The 21698-nt window shown below is 43.3% G+C and overlaps 2 protein-coding genes across 7 annotated transcripts in view; one reads left to right on the plus strand and one right to left on the minus strand.

Moving 5' to 3' along the window:
- The window catches only part of LOC134350866 (zinc transporter ZIP6-like), a 32913-nt gene extending 32059 nt beyond the window's left edge, over positions 1 to 854 (minus strand). Inside the window, exon 1 of one of the 2 annotated variants that reach the window (XM_063056668.1) lies at positions 606 to 854. The gene's annotated coding sequence lies outside the window, so the exon portion shown is untranslated. The other variant, XM_063056662.1, reaches the window with a different exon arrangement.
- Positions 855 to 1019: 165 nt separating this feature from the next.
- The window catches only part of cnot10 (CCR4-NOT transcription complex, subunit 10), a 48170-nt gene continuing 27491 nt past the window's right edge, over positions 1020 to 21698 (plus strand). For 2 of the 5 annotated variants that reach the window (XM_063056707.1, XM_063056730.1), the window contains exons 1-8: positions 1022 to 1151; positions 1632 to 1729; positions 4487 to 4648; positions 5919 to 6069; positions 6336 to 6481; positions 15670 to 15744; positions 17098 to 17181; positions 18491 to 18608. In XM_063056707.1, the coding sequence (XP_062912777.1) occupies positions 1085 to 1151; positions 1632 to 1729; positions 4487 to 4648; positions 5919 to 6069; positions 6336 to 6481; positions 15670 to 15744; positions 17098 to 17181; positions 18491 to 18608 (901 nt within the window). In that variant the 5' untranslated portion in view covers positions 1022 to 1084. Of the gene's footprint in view, positions 1152 to 1631; positions 1730 to 4486; positions 4649 to 5918; positions 6070 to 6335; positions 6482 to 15669; positions 15745 to 17097; positions 17182 to 18490; positions 18609 to 21698 lie in introns of all 5 variants that reach the window. The other 3 variants (XM_063056712.1, XM_063056741.1, XM_063056721.1) reach the window with 2 other exon arrangements.

Here is a 21698-nt window from a genome sequence, read left to right on the forward strand (position 1 = left end):
ACCTGTGATTAATAGGTGAATCTGAATCTGACAAGCGAAGCAACAGCCCGAGTCACAGAATCACAGCTTCCCATCACACCTCTGGGCATGCCCTCCGCCATCAGCAGGACTAGTCCAGCAGACAAGTGGCACAGTGGACTTAGGCAGGAGGGAGATCGCAGGCCAAGAGCTCAAAGTTTTCCCTCTTTCTCTTTCCACAGATGCTGCCCATCGGGAGTTCTTCCAGCATTTGTTGTTTGCTTCAGATTCAAGCAGATGCACCCATATTTGTTTTCCATCCTTCATGGAGTCTCAGGGCATCGGGCCGTACATGGGAGAGGACAACTTTCACTTCCTCTCAATGTTGAACAACATTCAGAAGAACCAGTGAGAGTAACTGGGTTGGGAGCTCACCATTCATCACTCAGAGCGGCTTAGGAGCCGTTGTACTGATTTGTAGACTCAGATGGTGGCACGGTAGTGTGGTGGTGATCACAACACTTCACAGGACCAGAGACCCAGGTTCAATTCCCGCCACTGTCTGTAAGAATGTTTGTACGTTCACCCTGCGACCGTGTGGGTTTCCTCCAGGTGCTCCAGTTTCCTCCCACAGTCCAAAGACGTACCGGTCACTGTAAGTTGTCCTGTGATTAGGCCAGGATTCAAATTGGAGGGTAGCTCCAAAGACCTGTTCCTCGCTGTATCTCAACAAGTGAATAAAATTCAGGCTCAGACCTGAGGACGTCTGCCAGGACTGGGTCTGCAGGAGGCAGCGGGTGAATCAACGCGAGGAGAAAACTGAACTTCATCCTCTCTGTCCCCCACCAGCGCCGGAGGCACCTGACCGCAGGGACAGAGGTGACCATTGCACCGGCCCTATGGGGCTCTCACAGCGGGGCGCGGTGACCGGACGTCCCGCCCCATCGATCGTGGGGGCGTGGGCGGGGCTTGGTGGTTAGGGGCGGGCCGTGTGCGCGGGGGCGGGGCTTGGACCGAGGCTATTTTGAGCCGCGGCTCCGACTCGCTGCCGTTCGGAGGAAGTGATGTTATTTTGCTGCGTCTCCCCCGTGATTGGTGCACAGTAAACGGGTCGTTAGCGACGGTGATGGCGGAGCCCACAGCGACGGCGGGAACGGGGGGTGAGGTCGGGGATTGGGTCCGGGATTTTGGAGGTGGGCACCGGGCCGTGGATATGGGGCTGTGGTCGGGGCTTCGGATATCCACGTTCCTGACACCGCAGCTCGGACACTCGTGCCCTCCCCCTCTGAGTACATCATCCCCGCTCTCCCCCGAGCCGGACGCTGCCTTTGGTCCCATTTCTCAGTTTGTGTGGAGCGGAGCCGCTGTTGTCCCAGTGTAGTCACCCATTTGTCGTCCTTTCCCGGTATTAATCTTCCTCAGAAGCCAAACGTAAACGATTTTCTCAATTGCTGAATTAATTATTTCCCTATGGCTCATGTCTGTGACCCCACTGAATTCTTAGGCTGATACCGAAAGGAAGTGCTACGACGAACTTTATTGTGTTTGTAAAGTTTACCCGTAGTTTAGCTGTACAGTATTTATTAAATTTCCAAAGAAATTATTAACTCTTTATCATGTGTAGAAACTAGTCACTAGAGTTGATCTGTTAAATGTTTGACTTTGCGTTGTAGATCAGGGCACTGATGTGAAAACGGAGAACAACTCTCTGTCACCAGGAGTTGCTGACCATGAAAAGGAGCTTGCAAACAATGCTTATCAAGCTTACACAGTAAGTATTGGCTTGTTGAGAATCACAGAGAAACAGAGGCTGTAAGTCATACCTGTAAGCATTATATTTAAATTTTACCTTTCACTTTCTTTCTCATTTGTTGATCTTTATGATATAACGACTAAAACAGTAGCTGTCCTATACTCAAAAAGTCAGGCAGCACCTGTGCGGGGGGAAGTGGAGCTAATGTTTCAGTTTAATAATGACCTTTCATCAGAACTTGGCCTGTTGATTATCCCCAATTTTTTCTGTTTTTATTTCAGATTACCAGCAACTGTCTCTTTTTGTTTTCCAGTATTTCTTCCTTTTGGGTTGCTGTTACTGTCTCTGCCTGCTATACACTTTTACTAAGCACCAGTTCCTGTAAAAGAGCTGTAGTATGACATGAAGAAAATAACACCATGCTGTTGTGCTGATTAGCACGGGAACTCCAAAAATGTTGTTTGCTAATTGCTCTTCCATGTCGAGAAGCGAGAAAACCTGTCGTAAGGACAACACGGAAACTGGCCCTTAGGGAAAATCTGTCGTAAGGACAACACGGAAACTGGCCCTTAGGGAAAATCTGTCGTAAGGACAACACGGAAACTGGCCCTTAGGGAAAATCTGTCGTAAGGACAACACGGAAACTGGCCCTTAGGGAAAATCTGTCGTAAGGACAACACGGAAACTGGCCCTTAGGGAAAATCTGTCGTAAGGACAACACGGAAACTGGCCACTAAGCCCAAATTGTCTGTGCCAGCTAATGTGTCCTGAGCTAGTCCCAATTCCCTGTGGTTGATCGCTATCCCTCTAAACCTCTCCTGTCTACACACTGACCAAATGTCTTCTAAATGTAATTGCATCATTTCCTCTGGCAACTCATTCCATGTACACACCTCCCTGTATATGGGGGAAACCCGTCCCTCAAGTTCCCTGTAAGTCTTTCTCCTTTCAACTTAAACCTATGCCGTCTGGTTTTAGACTCTCAAAGCCTGGGGAAAAAAGCTGACTGTCCACTTTACCTGTGACTCCCATGACTTTATAAACACCTGTTAGCCTCCTTCACTCCAGGGGAAACAGTTCCAGGTTACCCAGTCTCTCCTTGCAGCTCAAATCTTCCAGTCCTGATAACATCATTGCAGCACATTTTCTGTGCCCCTTCTAACTTAATCACTTAACTTCTATAGACGGGTGACCTAGAGCAGAGGATCCTCTGTAAAATGCACTGATTGAAGTGACTCTTTTGGCCCATTACTATAAGCCCTTCAGATCTGTTAAAATAAAAAAGGATGTAAACTTCTGGACCTGTGAAGCTCCATAAAATAGCTGTAGAGATCAGGAGCGTCTTATTGACTCTACCCCTGTCCAGAGAATTTCCTGTGTAATTGATACCTTTAATGTTGTGGCAAGCTGAAGCTACTTTTCTTTGCTGTTTCCTAACAGTCTTGTTTGACCAGTCAGGGTTGTTAGCCCTGAGTTGAACCCCTGAAAGTGAAGGATTGGTGGACCACTCTTAGTCCAACCTCCACCCCTTGACCAATTTGCCGTTCAAAGTAAATTTTATTATCAAAGTGCATATATGTCACCATATACAAACCCTGAGATTCATTTTCCTGCGGGCATACTCAGCAAATCTACAGAATAGTAACTACAACAGGATCAATGAAAGATCAATCAGAGTGCCGAAGACAAGCTATGCAAATATAAAATAAATAACAATAAGTAATGAGAACATGAGATAAGGAATCCTTACAGTGAGATTATTGGTTGTGGGAACATCTGAATGGATGGGCAAATGAGTGTAGTTATTCCCTTCCATTCAAGAGCCTGATGTTTGTGGGGCAGTAACTGTTCTTGCATCTTGTGGTGCGAGTCCTGAGGCTGTTGTACATTTTACAAGTGCTTGTTATGGTGACGTGCAGAACCCCTGTACGATTTCTCCATTTCGTATAGACAGTGTCATGGATAAGTAGTTAGTTTACCTAAAGCTAATGAAAAGTGTAGCTTTTGAAGTTTGACATAGCGCTGTAAGAGGGTAGCATGATGACATGGCTAGTAGAGAGGGTCCAGTGACACAGATTCAGTCCTGATCTCCAGTACTGTCTGTGTGGAGTTTGCATGTTCCCCTCTGACAATGTGAGTTTCTTCTGGGTGCTCCACTTTGCTCCTGCATCCCAAAGAGTGTGCAGGTTGGTCATGTAATTGGGTTAAGGTGCTGTAGGTGTGTAGACAAGTGATAGAATATTGGGGGAATTGGTGGGTTTGTGGATTAGTGTAAGATCAGAGAGGAAAATGGGTGTTTAATGGTTAGTATGTACTTGGTGGGCAGAGGTCCTGTGTTGTACCATAACTATGAGACTATTTGTTCCAGGAATGAATTTTGTATCATGGGCCATTTTCTGTGCTGGCTGGTGGCGTAGTGGCATCGGCGCTGGACTTCGGAGCAAAGGCTCCCGAGTTCGAATCCAGCCGGCTCCCTTGCACGCTTTCCATCCATGCTGGGTTGAGCATCAAGCTAGCAACTCAGCCTCGTAGAAATAAGAAAGCCTGCTGAAAAAACGCTTCATGACGGCGTCCCGATGGCTCCTCTGGGAGTTAAGGGCTTTCTTCTTTTTCTTCTTCCATTTTCTGTGGACATTTTGCTCTCTCTAAGCTCTGCTTGCTGCTCCCACCACTGACTGTTTATTGATCCTCTGCGCTGTGGAACATCGATGTAAGATAATTTGCTGCAAATGGTGGTTGTGTTTATGTGTGCCATTATGTATTTCTTCATTTCAGTCGGGGCAGTTCGACACTTGCCTCCAGTACCTGTGTCATCTGCAAGAACTAAACAAGGACGATTACAAAATATCCCTGAATAAAGCAGTGGTGGAATTCTATAAAAATGGGCAGACCTTGACGGACACCTTGAGGCAGACTCTCAACTTGCTGAAAAATCAGGTAAGTACCCAGAACTACAAACATTGTCTGACTTTCCCATATTTTGAAATATCAATAAAGTGCATCCTAAGTCAGTTCCTATAGTCGTTTCTCCGGAAATAGGAGTTTATTCTGCTTCCTGTTTCATCAGTCATTGCAAATGTATCTGGTGCATGATCTAACTACATTTTTTAAAATCCTTGTTCTAATAGTTAATAAATAATCTCAGTCTTGAACTTGCCCTAGTGTGTAATTGTTGCTTGTAGAATAGTTCCATGCCATTTCCATAGTTGGTATAGAAATACGTCTGAAAAGGCCTGACTCCTCCAGTCCAGGGCTCCCCAATCAGACTGTCTACACTATCAGTTCTCCTCAATATCTGGAAAAGCTTTTTCATTGTAGAAGGATATCAGACACAGTTTATGAAATCTGTTCTCGTAGCTTAACTCTTGGTGCTTAAGATGTCATTCAATTAGTTCTACACCTCACTTCGTCCAAGGCCAGCTTTCTTTCTTGTGTGCTGTATCCCTTGTACTCTGGTCCTAGGCATTCTTTGTGCAATGCTGTTATTGGCTTCATTTAGAGGGCTGAGGGGGGATCTTATTGAAACATATAAGATTATTAAGGAATTGGACACGCTGGAGGCAGGAAGCATGTTCCCGCTGATGGGTGAGTCCAGAACCAGAGGCCACAGTTTAAGAATTAGGGGTAGGCCATTTAGAACGGAGTTGAGGAAAAACTTTTTCACCCAGAGAGTGGTGGATATATGGAATGCTCTGCCCCAGAAGGCTGTGGAGGCCAAGTCTCTGGATGCTTTCAAGAAAGAGATGGATAGAGCTCTTAAAGATAGCAGAATCAAAGGTTATGGGGATAAGGCAGGAACTGGATACTGATTGTGGATGATCACAGTGAATGGCGGTGCTGGCTCGAAGGGCCGAATGGCCTACTCCTGCACCTATTGTCTATTATTGATATTTTGTTAATGTTAATTTTGGTGAGGCCCACCATTGATTTAATGCTCGTTTCCTTCAAGAGTCGAGCCTACTATTCTCTATTGTGAACTTTGTTGCAATAATGGTAGAAGCGGGCAGGCTGTAACGTTGGGACTGAATTGAGGCCGAAGTGGAACAAGTCACCAGTTGAAGGAAGACAGGCTGAGGGTATAGTAGTGGGTGAAGGTAGGAAGGTAGAAGAGAATTTTCAGTATATCGATATCCTACTTCTTGCGAGAAAGTTGTGCTTGGGAGAATAAATGTGCACTTGATTACTGCAAACTGTTCAATTGTTTTAGGTCCATTCCACAGTGGAAGAAATGGATGGATTGGACGATGTTGAGAACAGTATGCTCTATTACAACCAAGCAATTATTCTTTACCACCTGAGGCAGTATACTGAAGCTATATCCATTGGGGAGAAACTTTACCAGTTCATCGAGCCCTTTGGTAGGTGTGCCTCCTTTCACTCTGTGTTCTAGTAAATTGCTAGTGTAAATCACCCCATACCTGGCTAATTAATGCAGATTCAAACCAGTTTTAAAAACTTGACCAGTGAGCTGATAAGACTATGTTTGAATTAGCAACACTTATAGCAGCATGTTCTGGGCCAGTAGCACTTTGTCAGAATTCTGTCTTTGGAGTTGAGATGCTTAATGGTCTGCTCACTAAAATCTGATTTAATTTTTATGTTGTTTCTATCTCCAACTTTTAAGCAGAAGAGAAATTTGCCCAGGCCCTGTGTTTCTTGCTGGTTGACCTTTATCTATTAACATACCAGCCTGAGAAAGCTTTGTTGCTGCTTGCAGTTCTGGAAAAGATGATCTCACAAGGAAACAACAAGAATGGCAAGTCTGGTGAGGTCAGTATAACTGAGCTGTCTGGAATTGAACAGAGACTTCCTGAAGAGAGGTGAACAGTGAAATTTAACAAACTGGAGAGGGTGAAGTATAATTGCTGACGCGAAGTATAAAAAATGTGAGCAGGAGTCAGAAAGTCAATTGTGAATGCTCCAACTATGATGATGGATAGTTTTTTACATCATGCAGTTCCTCAGCTGAGTGCCTGGAAAAATGACTGATTACACCCTTGAGTATTCTGAGTTGCTGCGTGTCCAAAGTCCCCTGACGGACTTGACTAGTGACCACAGCCACCACTTCCTCTTGCCCACACTGCACCAGAATGTGGTTATCAGATCGGACCCTACAGCCACTTGAGTACCTACCAAAAGACAATCCTTTAGGAAACCACTGTACTCACCTTGAATGATTACGTTGCTACCGCCTCTGATATAGGGACTTCTGAACAGCCATGGGGCTCAGGTGAAGAAATTTCTCCACCTTTCATCTAAATGATCAATGCCTTGTTTGTCAGGCTGATTCCTGTTGAGTGCACAATCTGCATTGGTGTTTAACTTCAATGAGGAGATATCCCTGTTTGAATCTGATGTTAAATGAAGTTGAGTCATTTGATGAAGCTGGTTCGCAATACAAAACTGATTCACTTGGCAGGGCTTGAGTGTTCATTCAATGGCCTAATGTTGCAGTGTGAAAGTGATGCCAACAAGGCCATGAAATAATTCTGTTTCATCAGGGTAAAGAGATCCGTGCTGTGTGGAGAGACAGTGTGCATTCCACGTTAATCCCACTATCACTTTGGGGTTTGTCTATTTACATCTTGGTGTAGGTGTAATTTCTTTATGGTTAAAGTGATTCCTAATCTCTGAATCTATTTTGCTGATTCAGGGTTATCAGTTTGGGTTTTTAAGCAATTTGAGTCTCCAGTCTTTTTTAATACTCATCCATGTGATGTGTGAGCATGAATGAGATGGTCAGCTTTTATTGACCACCCTTCAATTCTTAAGAAGAAGGTGTTGAGCCATTGCCTTTTATAAGAAAGTTCTCACTCTCTCGCTTTCTGTCTCCCTGTCTCCCCACCCTGGATTATCCCCACTGTACATCATCTGTTGATCATTAAAGAAATCTTTTTCATTAATTACGTTTTTTTAAAGCAGCATTTTTTGACTACTCCCCATTAATACCAATGAAGTATTATCACTGATCCTCAGAACACTCAGTCCAATTGACACCATCGGTTATTAGAGGGCAAACGTAAGAGGTGAATCTTTTCCTGGAGACCTGAGCCTGCATGAGCTGTGAAACTCCATATCAGGAAGCGGATGCAAGGAATTACTTTGCAAACCTTTCATTTTGAGGAGGCATATGGTGTACAGTATGGAAATCCTATTTCTTGTGCATCCCTGGATATCTTCACTCTCATTAGTAGCCATGCTTTTGCTTGTTCAGACTCTTAATTTGCTGCTTAAAGCCTGCATCTTTGATTATCTACGCTATTGATTTTCTTTGTGATCCTGTGTGATTTTTGACATTGGAATTGGTTTATTATTGTCACATATACCAGAAGCAGCGGAAAAAAACAGTTTTGCATGCTCTCCATACAGATATTTGAAAACATAAATAGTTTAAGGGAAAGGGGAATGCAATAACAGAACGCAGAATCTAGTGTGTTACTGCTGCAGTGCAGATAGACAGTGAAGAACAAGGACCATGATGAGGTAGAATGTGAGGTCAATGTTCATTTTTAACATGCACTAGGTCCATTCTAGAGTCCTATCACAGCAAAATAGAAATTGTTCTTGAGCCTGGTGGTCTGTGTTTTCAAGCTTCTTCATCTTCTGGCTTGTGGAAGGGGGGAGAAATTAGAGTGTCCGAGATGGGAGGGATCTTTTATTACGTTGGCTTGTGGAAGGGGAAAAATTAGAGTGTCCGAGATGGGAGGGATCTTTTATTACGTTGGCTTGTGGAAGGGGGGAGAAATTAGTGTCCGAGATGGGAGGGATCTTTTATTACGTTGGCTGTTTTCTTTTATTATGTTGGCTTGTGGGGGGGGGGGGAGAAATTAGAATGTCCGAGACGGGAGGGATTTTTCATTAGTTGAGGCAGTAGGAAGTGCAGGTGGCCCCATGGAAGGGAGGCTGGCTTTTGTGATGGAGTCAGCTGCTTGACCCCAACTCTCTGCAATTCCCTGTGGGCTTGGGCAGAGCAGTTGCTGTACTGAGCTGTGTTGCATCAGGTAGGATGTTTTCTGTGATATCACTTATAGTATCTTGTTTATTGTAAATATGTCACTATTACAAGAGAGAAGGTGCTCAAAAAGCCGAAAGACCTAAAAATACACAAGTCTCCCGGACCAGATGAACTGCACCCTAGGGCTCTGAAAGAGGTAGCATTAGAGATTATGGAGGCATTAGAAATGATCTTTCAAAAATCATTGGACTCTGGCATGGTGCCAGAGGACTGGAAAATTGCAAATGTCACTCCACTCTTTAAGAAAGGAGGAAGGCAGCAGAAAGGAAATTGTAGACCAGTTAGCCTGACCTTGGGTTGGGAAGACGTTACAGTCAATTGTTAAGGACGGGGTGATGGAGTACTTAGTGACACAGGACAAGATACGACAAAATCAGCATAGTTTCCTTCAGGGAAAATCCTGCCTGATGAACCTGTTGGAATTCTTTGAGGAGATTACAAGTAGGATAGATAAAGGGGAGATACAGCGGATGTTGTATTTTGAACTCTCAGAAGGCCTTTGACAAGGTGCCACACATGAGGCTGCTTACCAAGTTAAGAGCCCATAATATGGAAAAGTTACTAACATAGTTAGAGCATTAGTTGATTGGAAGAAGACAGCGAGTGGGAATGAAAGGATCCTTGTCTGGTTGGCTGCCAGTGACTAGTGGTGTTCCGCAGGGGTCGGTTTTGGATCCGCTTCTTTTTATGCTGTATATAAATGATTTAGATGATGAAATGGATGGCTTTGTTGCCGAGTTTGCAGATGATACGAAGATTGGTGGAGGGGAAGGTAAGTTTTTAGGATGCAGAAGGACTGAGACAGACAAGTTGAGGTTTTAAAAGGCACTGGTGAGGCCTCACCTTCAGTATTGTGTACAGCTTTGGGCTCCTCATCTTAGAAAAGATGTGCTGGCATTGGAGAGGGTCCAGAAGAGGTTCACAAGGATGATTCCAGGAATGAAAGGGTTATCATACGAGGAATGTTTGATGGCTCTGGGTCTGTACTTGCTGGAATGTAGAAGGGTAGGGCGGGGGAGATCTCATTGAAACCTTTGGAATGTTGAAAGGCCTAGACAGAGTAGATGTGGAAAGGATGTTTCCCATGGTGGGAGAGTCTAAAATAGAGGGGCGTCCATTCAAAACAGAGATGCAAAGCAATTTCTTTAGCCAGAAGGTGGTGAATCTGTGGAATTTGTTGCTACGTGCAGCTGGGAGGCCAGGTTATTGGGTGTATTTAAGGCAGAGATTGATAGGTTCGTGATTGGGCATGGCATCAAAGGTTACGGGGAGAAGGCCGGGAAATGAGGTTGAGGAGGAGGAGAAAAAGGATCAGCCATGATTGAATGGCAGAGCAGACTCAATGGGCCAAATGGCCTAATTCTGCTCCAATGTCTTATGGTCTTATGTTATCAGTTCTCAACTCTGCCCAGTGAAGACCTTGGACATGTGCATCTCTATATAATTCCAAGGTTTCACTCTGATGATGGCTGTAGTTGTGATGACAAGCCACATGCAGAAGGTTTTTGTAGTTCTGTGTTGCAGCATGTTAAGGCATGAAAATAACTTTAAGGGAAAAAGACCTGAAGTAGGCAATCAGAATATCAGTAAGATTTCATTAGCAGGAGATTTCGTAGAGCAATGCAGCTCAAAATGGTTGTTGTCATATGTCTAGTGTGGTAGTGTAGTGGGTAGTGCTTGTCGCTCTCCCTTTCAGCTTCCACCACTGGCTAGCAGTCTTGCGAAAGGGAGAGCTGAATATGTGAGTCTTTCCATCAGCAAGCCTCGTGTAGTACCTCCTCGCTGGTAACACGTGTAAACTGAACTCCTTTTGGACTCAGACCAAAATAGAGAGGTCAGGAGGAGGTCTGGCTCTGGAACATGTAGCACACAGGCCCACCGTTATAGAAACATAGAAACATAGAAAATAGGTGCAGGAGTAGGCCATTCGGCCCTTCGAGCCTGCACCACCATTTATTATGATCATGGCTGATCATCCAACTCAGAACCCCGCCCCAGACTTCCCTCCATACCCCCTGATCCCCGTAGCCACAAGGGCCATATCTAACTCCCTCTTAAATATAACCAATGAACTGGCCTCAACTGTTTCCTGTGGCAGAGAATTCCACAGATTCACCACTCTCTGTGTGAAGAAGTTTTTCCTAATCTCGGTCCTAAAAGGCTTCCCCTTTATCCTCAAACTGTGGCCCCTTGTTCTGGACTTCCCCAACATCGGGAACAATCTTCCTGCATCTAGCCTGTCCAATCCCTTTAGGATTTTATACGTTTCAATCAGATCCCCCCCTCAATCTTCTAAACTCCAACGAGTACAAGCCCAGTTCATCCAGTGTTTCTTCATATGAAAGTCCTGCCATCCCAGGAATCAATCTGGTGAACCTTCTTTGTACTCCCCTATGGCAAGGATGTCTTTCCTCAGATTAGGGGACCAAAACTGCACACAATACTCCAGGTGTGGTCTCACCAAGGCCTTGTACAACTGCATTAGTACCTCCCTGCTCCTGTACTCGAATCCTCTTGCTATAAATGCCAGCATACCATTCGCCTTTTTCACCGCCTGCTGTACCTGCATGCCCACTTTCAATGACTGGTGTATAATGACACCCAGGTCTCGTTGCACCTCCCCTTTTCCTAATTGGCCACCATTCCTGACGAAGGGTCTCGGCCTGAAACGTCGACTGCACCTCTTCCTATAGATGCTGCTTGGCCTGCTGCGTTCACCAGCAACTTTGATGTATGTTGCTTGAATTTCCAGCATCTGCAGAATTCCTGTTGTTTTCAGATAATAATCTGTTTTCCTATTTTTGCCACCAAAGTGGATAACTTCACATTTATCCACATTAAATTGCATCTGCCATGAATTTGCCCACTCACCCAACCTATCCAAGTCACTCTGCATCCTCCTCACAGCTAACACTGCCGCCCAGCTTCGTGTCATCCGCAAACTTGGAGATGCTGCATTTAATTCCCTCATCCAAGTCATTAATATATATTGTAAACAACTGGGGTCCCAGCACTGAGCCTTGCGGTACCCCACTAGTCACCGCCTGCCATTCTGAAAAGGTCCCGTTTATTCCCACTCTTTGCTTCCTGTCTGCTAACCAATTCTCCATCCACATCAATACCTTAACCCCAATACCGTGTGCTTTAAGTTTGCACACTAATCTCCTGTGTGGGACCTTGTCAAAAGCCTTTTGAAAATCCAAATATACCACATCCACTGGTTCTCCCCTATCCACTCTACTAGTTATATCCTCAAAAAATTCTATGAGATTCGTCAGACATGATTTTCCTTTCACAAATCCATGCTGACTTTGTCCGATGATTTCACCGCTTTCCAAATGTGCTGTTATCACATTTTTGATAACTGACTCCAGCAGTTTCCCCACCACCGACATTAGGCTAACTGGTCTATAATTCCCCGGTTTCTCTTTCCCTCCTTTTTTAAAAAGTGGGGTTACATTAGCCACCCTCCAATCCTCAGGAACTAGTCCAGAATCTAACGAGTTTTGAAAAATTATCACTAATGCATCCACTATTTCTTGGGCTACTTCCTTAAGCACTCTGGGATGCAGACCATCTGGCCCTGGGGATTTATCTGCCTTTAATCCCTTCAATTTACCTAACACCACTTCCCTACTAACATGTATTTCGCTCAGTTCCTCCATCTCACTGGACCCTCTGTCCCCTACTATTTCTGTCCTCCTTAGTGAAGACAGAACCAAAGTAATTATTCAATTGGTCTGCCATGTCCTTGCTCCCCATAATCAATTCATCTGTTTCTGTCTGCAGGGGACCTACATTTGTCTTTACCAGTCTTTTCCTTTTTACATATCTATAAAAGCTTTTACAGTCAGTTTTTATGTTCCCTGCCAGTTTTCTCTCATAATCTTTTTTCCCCTTCCTAATTAAGCCCTTTGCCCTCCTCTGCTGATCTCTGAATTTCTCCCAGTCCTCAGGTGAGCCACTTTCTGTGGCTAATTTGTATGCTTCTTCTTTGGAATTGATACTATCCCTAATTTCTCTTGTCAGCCACAGGTGCACTACCTTCCTTGATTTATTCTTTTGCCAAACTGGGATGAACAATTGTTGTAGTTCATCCATGCAACCTTTAAATGCTTGCCATTGCATATCCACCGTCAATCCTTTAAGTGGCATTTGCCAGTCTATCTTAGCTAATTCACGTCTCATACCTTCAAAGTTACCCCTCTTTAAGTTCAGAACCTTTGTTTCTGAATTAACTATGTCACTCTCCATCTTAATGAAGAATTCCACCATATTATGGTCACTCTTACCCAAGGGGCTTCTCACGACAAGATTGCTAATTAACCCTTCCTCATTGCTCAAAACCCAGTCCAGAATAGCCTGCTCTCTAGTTGGTTCCTCGACATGTTGGTTCAAAAAACCATCCCGCATACATTCCAAGAAATCCTCTTCCTCAGCACCTTCACCAATTTGGTTCACCCAATCTACATGTAGATTGAAGTCACCCATTATAACTGCTGTTCCTTTATTGCACACATTTCTAATTTCCTGTTTAATACCATCTCCGACCTCACTACTACTGTTAGGTGGCCTGTACACAACTCCCACCAGCGTCTTCTGCCCCTTAGTGTTACGCAGCTCTACCCATATCGATTCCACATCTTCCCGGCTTATGTAATGTGGACACATCCTAATGTTAGTGAGCCAGACCCCCAGGTGTGGGTAAATAGGCCCGTCGCCTGGTGGACATCCTCAGGGGAGACCAAAGCTATGGAGTAAACTCAGACAGCAAATCCAGAGTACAGCCATTAAGGAGGCTGGAACATCTTTCTGGCAGCTCCTGCAGCCAAGCTGTGCCAAACAGACTGCTTCATAAGCTTTCCTTTGGACTACACTGGTGAGGCCGAGAGGGGGATCTTGATACCTGGGCATCTCAGGATTTTCATACCTTCCGCCCAAGCTTATGATGATGTTCATCACCCATTGTCCTTTGAGACAGATGAATGCCAACCACCACAGCTTGGAAACAGGCCCTTTGGACCAACTCATCCATGTTGATCAAGTTGCCTTGAGTTAGTTCCTTTTACCTGCATTGGTCCATATCCCTCCAAACCAGGGTTCCCAACCTGGGGTCCATGAACCCTTTGCTTATTGGTATTGAAAGGTTGGGAACCTTTCTTATACATGAACCGATCCAAATCGTCTTCATAATAAACCATTGCTCAATGATAGATTTGGACAAGATACTGTGTATATTTGCAAATTTGTTTCGCAAATCTTTTTAAAGGTCGTTAGATCATAAGACATGGAAACAGAATCACGCCATTTGGGCCATCAAGTCTGCACTGCCATTCAATTATGGCTGACCCTTTTTCTCCCCTCATCAGCCCCATTCTCTGGCCTTCTTCCCCCCCCCTCCCCCCCACCGTAACCTTTCATGCTATGTCCAATCAAGAACCTATCAATCTTTGCCTTAGATACACCCAATGGCCTGGCCTCCACAGCTGCATGTGGTAACAAATTCCACAAATTCATCATCCTCTGGCTAAAGAAATTTCTCCCCATCTCTATTTTAAATGGATGCCCCTCTATCCTGAGGCTGTGCCCTCTTGCCCTAGACTTCCCCCACCATGGGAAACATTCATTAGACATCCATTTCACTTCTACTCTGTCTAGGCCTTTAAATATTCGAAAGGGAGATCTTCCCCCACCCCATCCTTCTAAATTCTTGTGAGTACAGACCCAGAGCCATCAAATGTTCCTCATATGATAACCCTTTCATTCCCAGAATCATCCATGTGAACCTCCTCTAAACCCTCTCCAATGCTAGCACATCTTTTCTAAGGTGAGGCCAGAACTGTTAACAATACTCAAGGTGAGGCCTCACCAGTGCCTTATAAAGCCTCAGCATCACATCCCTCAGCTGCTTCTCAGCTTTCTGCCTGGCTTTCTAAATTCTCTCTTCAGGTCTTCATTGCTTTTTCTTCCTATGTCATTGGTACCAATATGCAGCAAGACATCTGGCTGCTGTCCCTCCCTCTCTAAAATGCTGTGTCCCTTACCTAGGAACCTGGGAGGCAACATGCCATCTGGGTGTCCCATTCACGTCCACAGAAATTAAATTAAATGTAGACCAAATCTAAGGAACAGCAGAATCGGAGAAATGTGTTCTGACATTTATTGCTGTGTTACAGGAAATAAATTAGACATTAGATAGTCAAAAAGCAGCCAAGATGAAAAGAAATATGAAATAAAAACAGGATGCTAAAAGTACTCAGCCCTGTCTCATACCGGGTCATCGGCCTGAAATGTTAACTCCTCTCTCCACAGACTTGCTAAGTATTTCAAACATTTTAAATAATTTTTTCAATTAAATCTTACCTGCAAAGTGTGCTCATTGTGGTATGCGTCAATACAAAGTTTGCTAGTCACTTCTCACTGTTCTATATATTTCATTTGGAGATTGTTACCTAAAACACAAACTTCTACAGATGTAATGTGGAGAGCATTCTGGCAGGCTACATCACTGTCTGGTATGGTAGGGTTGGGGGAGTTACCGCATGGGATCGTAAGAAACTATAGAAAATTGTAAAACTAGTCAACCTCCTCATGGGTACTAGCCTCTGCAGTAGGCAAGATATCTTCAAGGAGCAGTGCCTCAGGGGTGGCATTCATTATTAAGGACCCCCAAGACCCTGGACATACCCTCTTCTCATTGTTACTGTCAGGAAGGAGGTACAGAAGCCTGAAGGCACAGACTCAGCAATTCAGGGACAGCATCTTCACCTCTGCCATACTTTCCCCCCCTGTTTTTGCACCATTTTTGATTTAACTATTATAACGCACATGCACACACACTATTATTTTTCTGTATTGCATTGTACTGCTGCTGCTAAGTTAAGTTTCACCGTATATGTGGGTGATATTAAAGCTGATTCTGATTTGTATGATTTGAACAAAGGCTTGCAAAGATGCCGCCAGTCAGAAGGTTGATGCCGGAGTTATGGTGGAAGCTGCCAAGTCTAAAATTCATCAGGTATGTGAATAATTTATCTTCAGCGGGTCTTCCTTTTGTTCAAATATAAGTGGTGTGTGGTGGGGGATTAGTCAGGATGTATAAAGTGAACAAAATTGAAGGGTTACGATATAGGGTTATGACACTGTTTTCAGTGGCAGGAGGGACTGTGTTGAAGGACACTGATTTAAAATGAAGAATATAAGAACCAAACCTGACTTAATTTTCTTGAAAGCTGTGTTTGAAATGCTGGTGAAAGTAGTTTCAATAATAAGCCTCAAAAGTTAAAGGAAATGAAGGCAGAGCCATGGGGATGTAGTTGTAAAGGGAATGATGGACTGAATGGCCTTTGCTGTAAAGTGGTAATTGATTTGTTGTTGTCATGTACTAAGATATAGTGAAAAGCTTTTGTTTGCCATCCTAGACAGATCATTTGAAAATATAAGTACAATGAAGTTGTACAAAGGAAAAAGCAATAACAAGGCAAAATTTAATAATACAGCTACAGAGAAAGTGCAGATCAGGCAGACAGATAAAGTGCAAGGGCTGCGATGAGGTAGATTGTGAGATCAGGAGTTCACCTTCAGCATATAAAAGGTCCAATCAAGGGTGTGATATTGGTGAGACAGAAGCTCTCTTTCAGCCTGGTATAATGCTCTCAAGCTTCTGTATCTTCCCAATGGAGGCAGAAGAGGGAATGACTGGTGTGAGAGGTCAGGTGTTGACTCCTTTCCAAGGCAGCGGGAGCTGCAGACAGAATGATGACGTTATTAGAGGGAATGCTGGTTTGTGTGTTGGACTTCACTGCATTCACAACTCTCAATTTCTTGAGGTCATGGGCAGACTGGTTGCCATACCAACCAGATACGATGCTTTCATTTGTGCATATGTAAAAAAAAAATTGCTGTGTGTCATTATGGACATGGGACATGATGAACTATCTTAGCCTTAAGGAAGTAGGGGCATTGGTTTGCTTTCTTAGCCATAGCATCTGTGTGATTGTACCAGAACAAGTTGGTGTATTCACACCATAAGATTAGTCTTTTATTCATCATTGGGTAAGAATTGGACATTGGCCCATCTTGGTTCAAAGTAGGTGTGAGAAAATGGAGCTTCTCTTGCATTTATTGTGCTCACGATGGTGCAAATGTGATGTGTATGCTTAACCAGGTATGGTATATTTATCTTGTCATGCTTGTAATTTTCTATCTTTTCCCAATTGAAAGCATCATCTTTGTTTGATAGAGAGTGAGAGGTTGACCCAATGCCATCTTTGTGTAAGCACCCCAGGATGCTCTGCAACAGACCAAATGTATGCCATTTACAATGCTTATGGTTTACAAAGGCCATCTCCATTTCATTTTCTTTTTGCAGTGTAAAGTAAGAGCTTACGTCCAGATGAAATCTTTGAAGGCTTGTAAACGAGAAATCAAATCTGTTATGAATACAGCTGGAAATGTAAGTAAATCAGGCATAACTGTTTCTGCTCTGCAAATCTGTTATAAATCTTGGGAATCTTTCAATCTGTGTGCATTTTCCTTCCTTCACTGCCTGATATAAATCTGGGTATGGGTGGATGGAGCTTTATGGCAATCTGAAAACCTTAAATGTCGCACCACAGGGAGGAATTTGACCCATGTGCCTGTGCCAGCTCTTTGAAAGGACTATCAAATCAATCCTCGTTTCCTACTCTCATCCTGCAGCTGTATAAAAGTATCAATTTTCCTTTTTAAATGGCTGTTCTGGAATTTGTTTTTCCCTTTCTGATAGTTTAACTGGGTCATAACAATCAGTGCCTTTAAAATTCCCCATTGCTCTTCTTGTTCTGTAAATCTGTCTTGTGGTTACTGATCTACCTGCCAATACAAACAGTTTCATTGTGAAGTTCAACTTGCTGCTGTGCTCCTGTGAAATATGAATATACAGAGCATTGAGCATGCAGCTTTTAATTCAACTATACCTGTGTTGTTGATAACACATCAAACTCTTTCTTGGGCTCTCCTCCAGAATATTCAGTTTCTTTGTATCTGGTGACTCGTTTTCTGGGTTGTTTACTAACCGTAACGCAAGTAAACACAGGCAGAGGCTGTTCGTCTCATCTTTGGAATTTGAGGCACAGAAAGATCCTATGGTCCGACTTGTCCTCACATGTTGAAGAACAGCCATCCAGCATATTTCCATATCCCAGATTTTGTGTACAGTATTTACAGGTTCAAGTGACTTTTTATTGTTCTAATTGTGTTCTTTTCTGCATAATTTGTTTTTTCTTGTGAATATGGTGCCCCTAATACTATGTACTTGTGATGTTACTACAAGTAAACTTTTCATTGTATCTGTGCTTACGTGTACTTGTGCATTTGACAATAAACTCAACTTTGATCTTCTGAATATTTTTTAAGATAGCAAAGATCCCACTGCTCTTCTTTAACATGTTCCATGCTCATGTGAAAAGGTGCTATACTGGGTGTGACGACTGAGATTTTCTATTTCAATCTTTAGAGAACTTTTTGAATTTTACGGGACTGTGCTCAGTAGAATCATGATGTATTTATATATAAGTGAACAGGTTTGTGAGAAATGTAATCTTTGTGTGCCTGGCAATTGGCATCATTCAATAGATTTTTTTCCAAACTTGAAGTTAGTGTATACAGTAGGATTATCATTGTAGATTTTGGTGGATTATCATAATGGGGCTTTGATTTATCATTTGTACATGTACAATGCCTGTGGATGTACGTACCTATCTATTTTATTTATTCTCTTGCAGTCGGCTCCATCGCTGTTTCTGAAGAGCAATTTTGAATATTTAAGGGGGAATTATCGAAAAGCAGTGAAACTATTGAACAGTGCCAACATCACAGATCATCCTGGGTTTCTCAGCACAGGTAAGAATCCAAAGAACACAAGTTTTACATTGAATTAATTATTGGTAAATGGAAGTTGTAATCAAGAGCTTGGCAGTGCTCCTAAATTTTGATTGGTTGATTTTCTTCAGTCCTCCAGGGAATGAAAAAAAAAACCCTAAACTGCTTTCTGGGAAACAGATTTCCTTTCTATCTTGTTCCAGTGAGCTCTTAAAATATGCTTGTTCTATTCATCCTCGTTACTATTATTCTACAGTCAGTGGTTGAATAGAAGATGTCCTTTCCGATGCTAGCAGGCGGTGATATAGTAATTTCAGCATAACAAACCATTTGAAGGCACTGCAGAGACAGGTCATTAAACAAAGTCACCGAGCTACATAAAGAAGTGTAATCGTGGTGTTTATGGGTGTAATTCTATTGCTTTGGGGTTTGGACAGTTGATTATTGTCTGTGGTCTACAGTTTAAATTGGAGATGTGTGAGGGGACTGAACTGAAGGAAGAAAGACAGAGCTTACAGGCTGGAGGAGTTTAGGAAAGAGTGGGAGAGTCTGTAAATCAAGGGTATTGAGATATGTTGTATGAGCTCTATGACTCTCCAGCCTACCACATCCATGTCAAGCCTTTCCCCATCAACTCTAATCACTTTTGCCTTCATTAGCACTGTGTCCGTCTATGTCTTGCCAATTTAAGTGTCTGTCTCAAAGCCTCATAAATGTAATAATTGATTCTGATTTCACCGCCTTCCCTGACATGTTCCAGCTATCAACTACTTTTGTGTTTTCTTAATCTGTTTTCACAAAACTTGTTCACATCACCTTCCTGTGGTTTGTTGGGTTGGATGTTACCCAATAAATAAAGAAAGCAGTATTTCTGGGTGAGCGGGACTTACTGCAAGTTAGCATACAGACTCTAGTTTGGAATGATCCCGGGTTTGTAGAGGGGAGGAATAATAATATTGGATTAGTCCAGCTCGGTTAGCAAAGGCATGAATCTTGTTTCAGCAGCTGTTTAGCTGATGTGGATGGAGATGAGCAAAGTGGAAACAGGTGGTCTCTGCCTGGAGGTGAACATGTTGGGTCTTAAGCTCATTTCTGTATGGGCACCCATATTTGTGAATTAAGTTTATTTTCAGAATGATGCTGTGTAGAGGATCAGCTAGGTATCTAGAGATTGGAGCTAGGGAATTAGATCTACAGACAAAGCTGTAGTCTTCATAGGATTTTGCTGCAGGGAATATTTACTCATTTAGTCTTTATGGAATATGGCACAATATTCAGGCTACCACTTCAGTGGTATATCAAGGAAACTCGTGTCTTGGCAGTGGTTAGTGTAATGATTTACAGCGCTATTGATTACTGCTGCTGTCTGTAAGGAGTTTGTACGTTCTTCCCGTGATCATGTGGGTTTCCTGTGGGTGTTCGTTTCCTCCCACAGACGTACGGTCGTAAGTTGTGGGCATGCTGTGTTGCCACCGGAAACAACACACTGCTGCCCTCAAGTGCATTGTTTGCAAAGCTAGGTAGGAAGTTAAATGTCTTCTCAAAAAATCACCAAAGTAGGAAACTTTCTTCAGGGTTTTTAATGAGACAACTTTGTGAAATTGCAGCAAGTTAAGCAAAATGTATATTAGATTCAATACAGAATAGTCATGCCCTGAATATATAACATTATCGATTATTCTTATAATCAGTATTAAATAAGGTAGTACACATGTGCAACATTCTATAGCTACGCCATGGACTAGAGTCAACTTGTGGTGCAATGATAGCTTAATAGTGAATGACGAAAAACATTATATTTCTTTGAAGTACATCTGCTAAATGTTTATTGATATTAAGAAAGCCGAAGTCTCTCAGATATTGCTGTTTCAAGGGGAAATAAGGAATTGCTGGGGATGGATATCTTTCTACCATTTTTGCTCCAAGTCAAAATTCAAATTAACCCCTGCAGGAAATGATGCTTTAAAAAAAATTCAACTTACAAACAGGAGGTGATGTTTGTACAAAATGAACTGCATACAAAACAAACAGTGCTTCTAGAGGCAGAACACTCAACTACTGAAACTAAATTTCAAATGATCATTTCGTTAAGTCTATCAAAAGAAGAACAGTCTCAGAGACTAGTCTTGAAGCAGTCTTGCTGTTCTCACTTTGAAAATGTCGTCCTTGCTGATCCACTGTACTTGCTCGTGGTATTATCTGATGAGCATACCGGTGACACAATGCTCACCCAGAATGACGAATATGTGTCGTATCTGTGAAGTGAGTTGTGCCTTCTTAATAAGTCTTCCAGTTCGCTGCAGCCCCTCAGAGTCAAGAAAGGGACAGGTTCACTGAGGTAACTTTGGATTGGAAGAAGTTCCTGCTTTGTGATGAACTGCACTTCCTCTGCATACACTTGTGTGCACCGATAGTGTCTCTGCCAAGCAACGGGAGAATCTCAGGGGAAGAGTTGAGTGGAGGGATCTTGTCATCTATAACCATTGGATGTGAACGACCGTGCGCTGCTTCAGGAGTTGAGTTTTTGTCCCTGCTGAGAATATGGTCCAGTCAATAAGAGCTGGCAGGATTAAGCAGATGTCTTCTCCTGTTCACTCTGCAACAGATCCACTGGCTCTGCTTCAGCTGACTTCTGAACATGTCTTTAGAATGTATCACCACAGCCTGGTGCAGTCGGTGAGGGCTGTGCAGTTGGTCTGTGGTAGCTTCTGTTGAAAGGTGAGCCACTGGTGCACTCGGTGCACTTTCAGCCCTTATTAAGTGGTGAACACTCGTGTTTCCAAGTTGGGTGACTTTGAGCACCTATACCTTAAATGAGGGTTCATCTTTCTTTGGGCTTGAATCTGAGGCGGCGGATGCAAGTTCAGGAGGAGGGCTGGGTAAAAATTTGATGTGAACTATGACAGGAAACTGGTTCCTGTCTGTCTGCTGCTTTGATTCCATCCTCTGAGTAACCATGTCATAATAAAGGACTTGCCCCACTGGTTGGTTATTCAGTCCTCTTCCTATCGACGTGACCACCACTGTCCAAGTCAGCAGCTGCCTCTGCACAGGCAGCTGAAGCTGCAGCTTCACCCTCCTGTTGAGCACGTTCAGTGTAGCTTCTACGTG

The sequence above is a fragment of the Mobula hypostoma genome, chromosome 1 (genome assembly GCF_963921235.1).
Source record: "Mobula hypostoma chromosome 1, sMobHyp1.1, whole genome shotgun sequence".
Lineage (NCBI taxonomy): Eukaryota > Metazoa > Chordata > Chondrichthyes > Myliobatiformes > Myliobatidae > Mobula > Mobula hypostoma.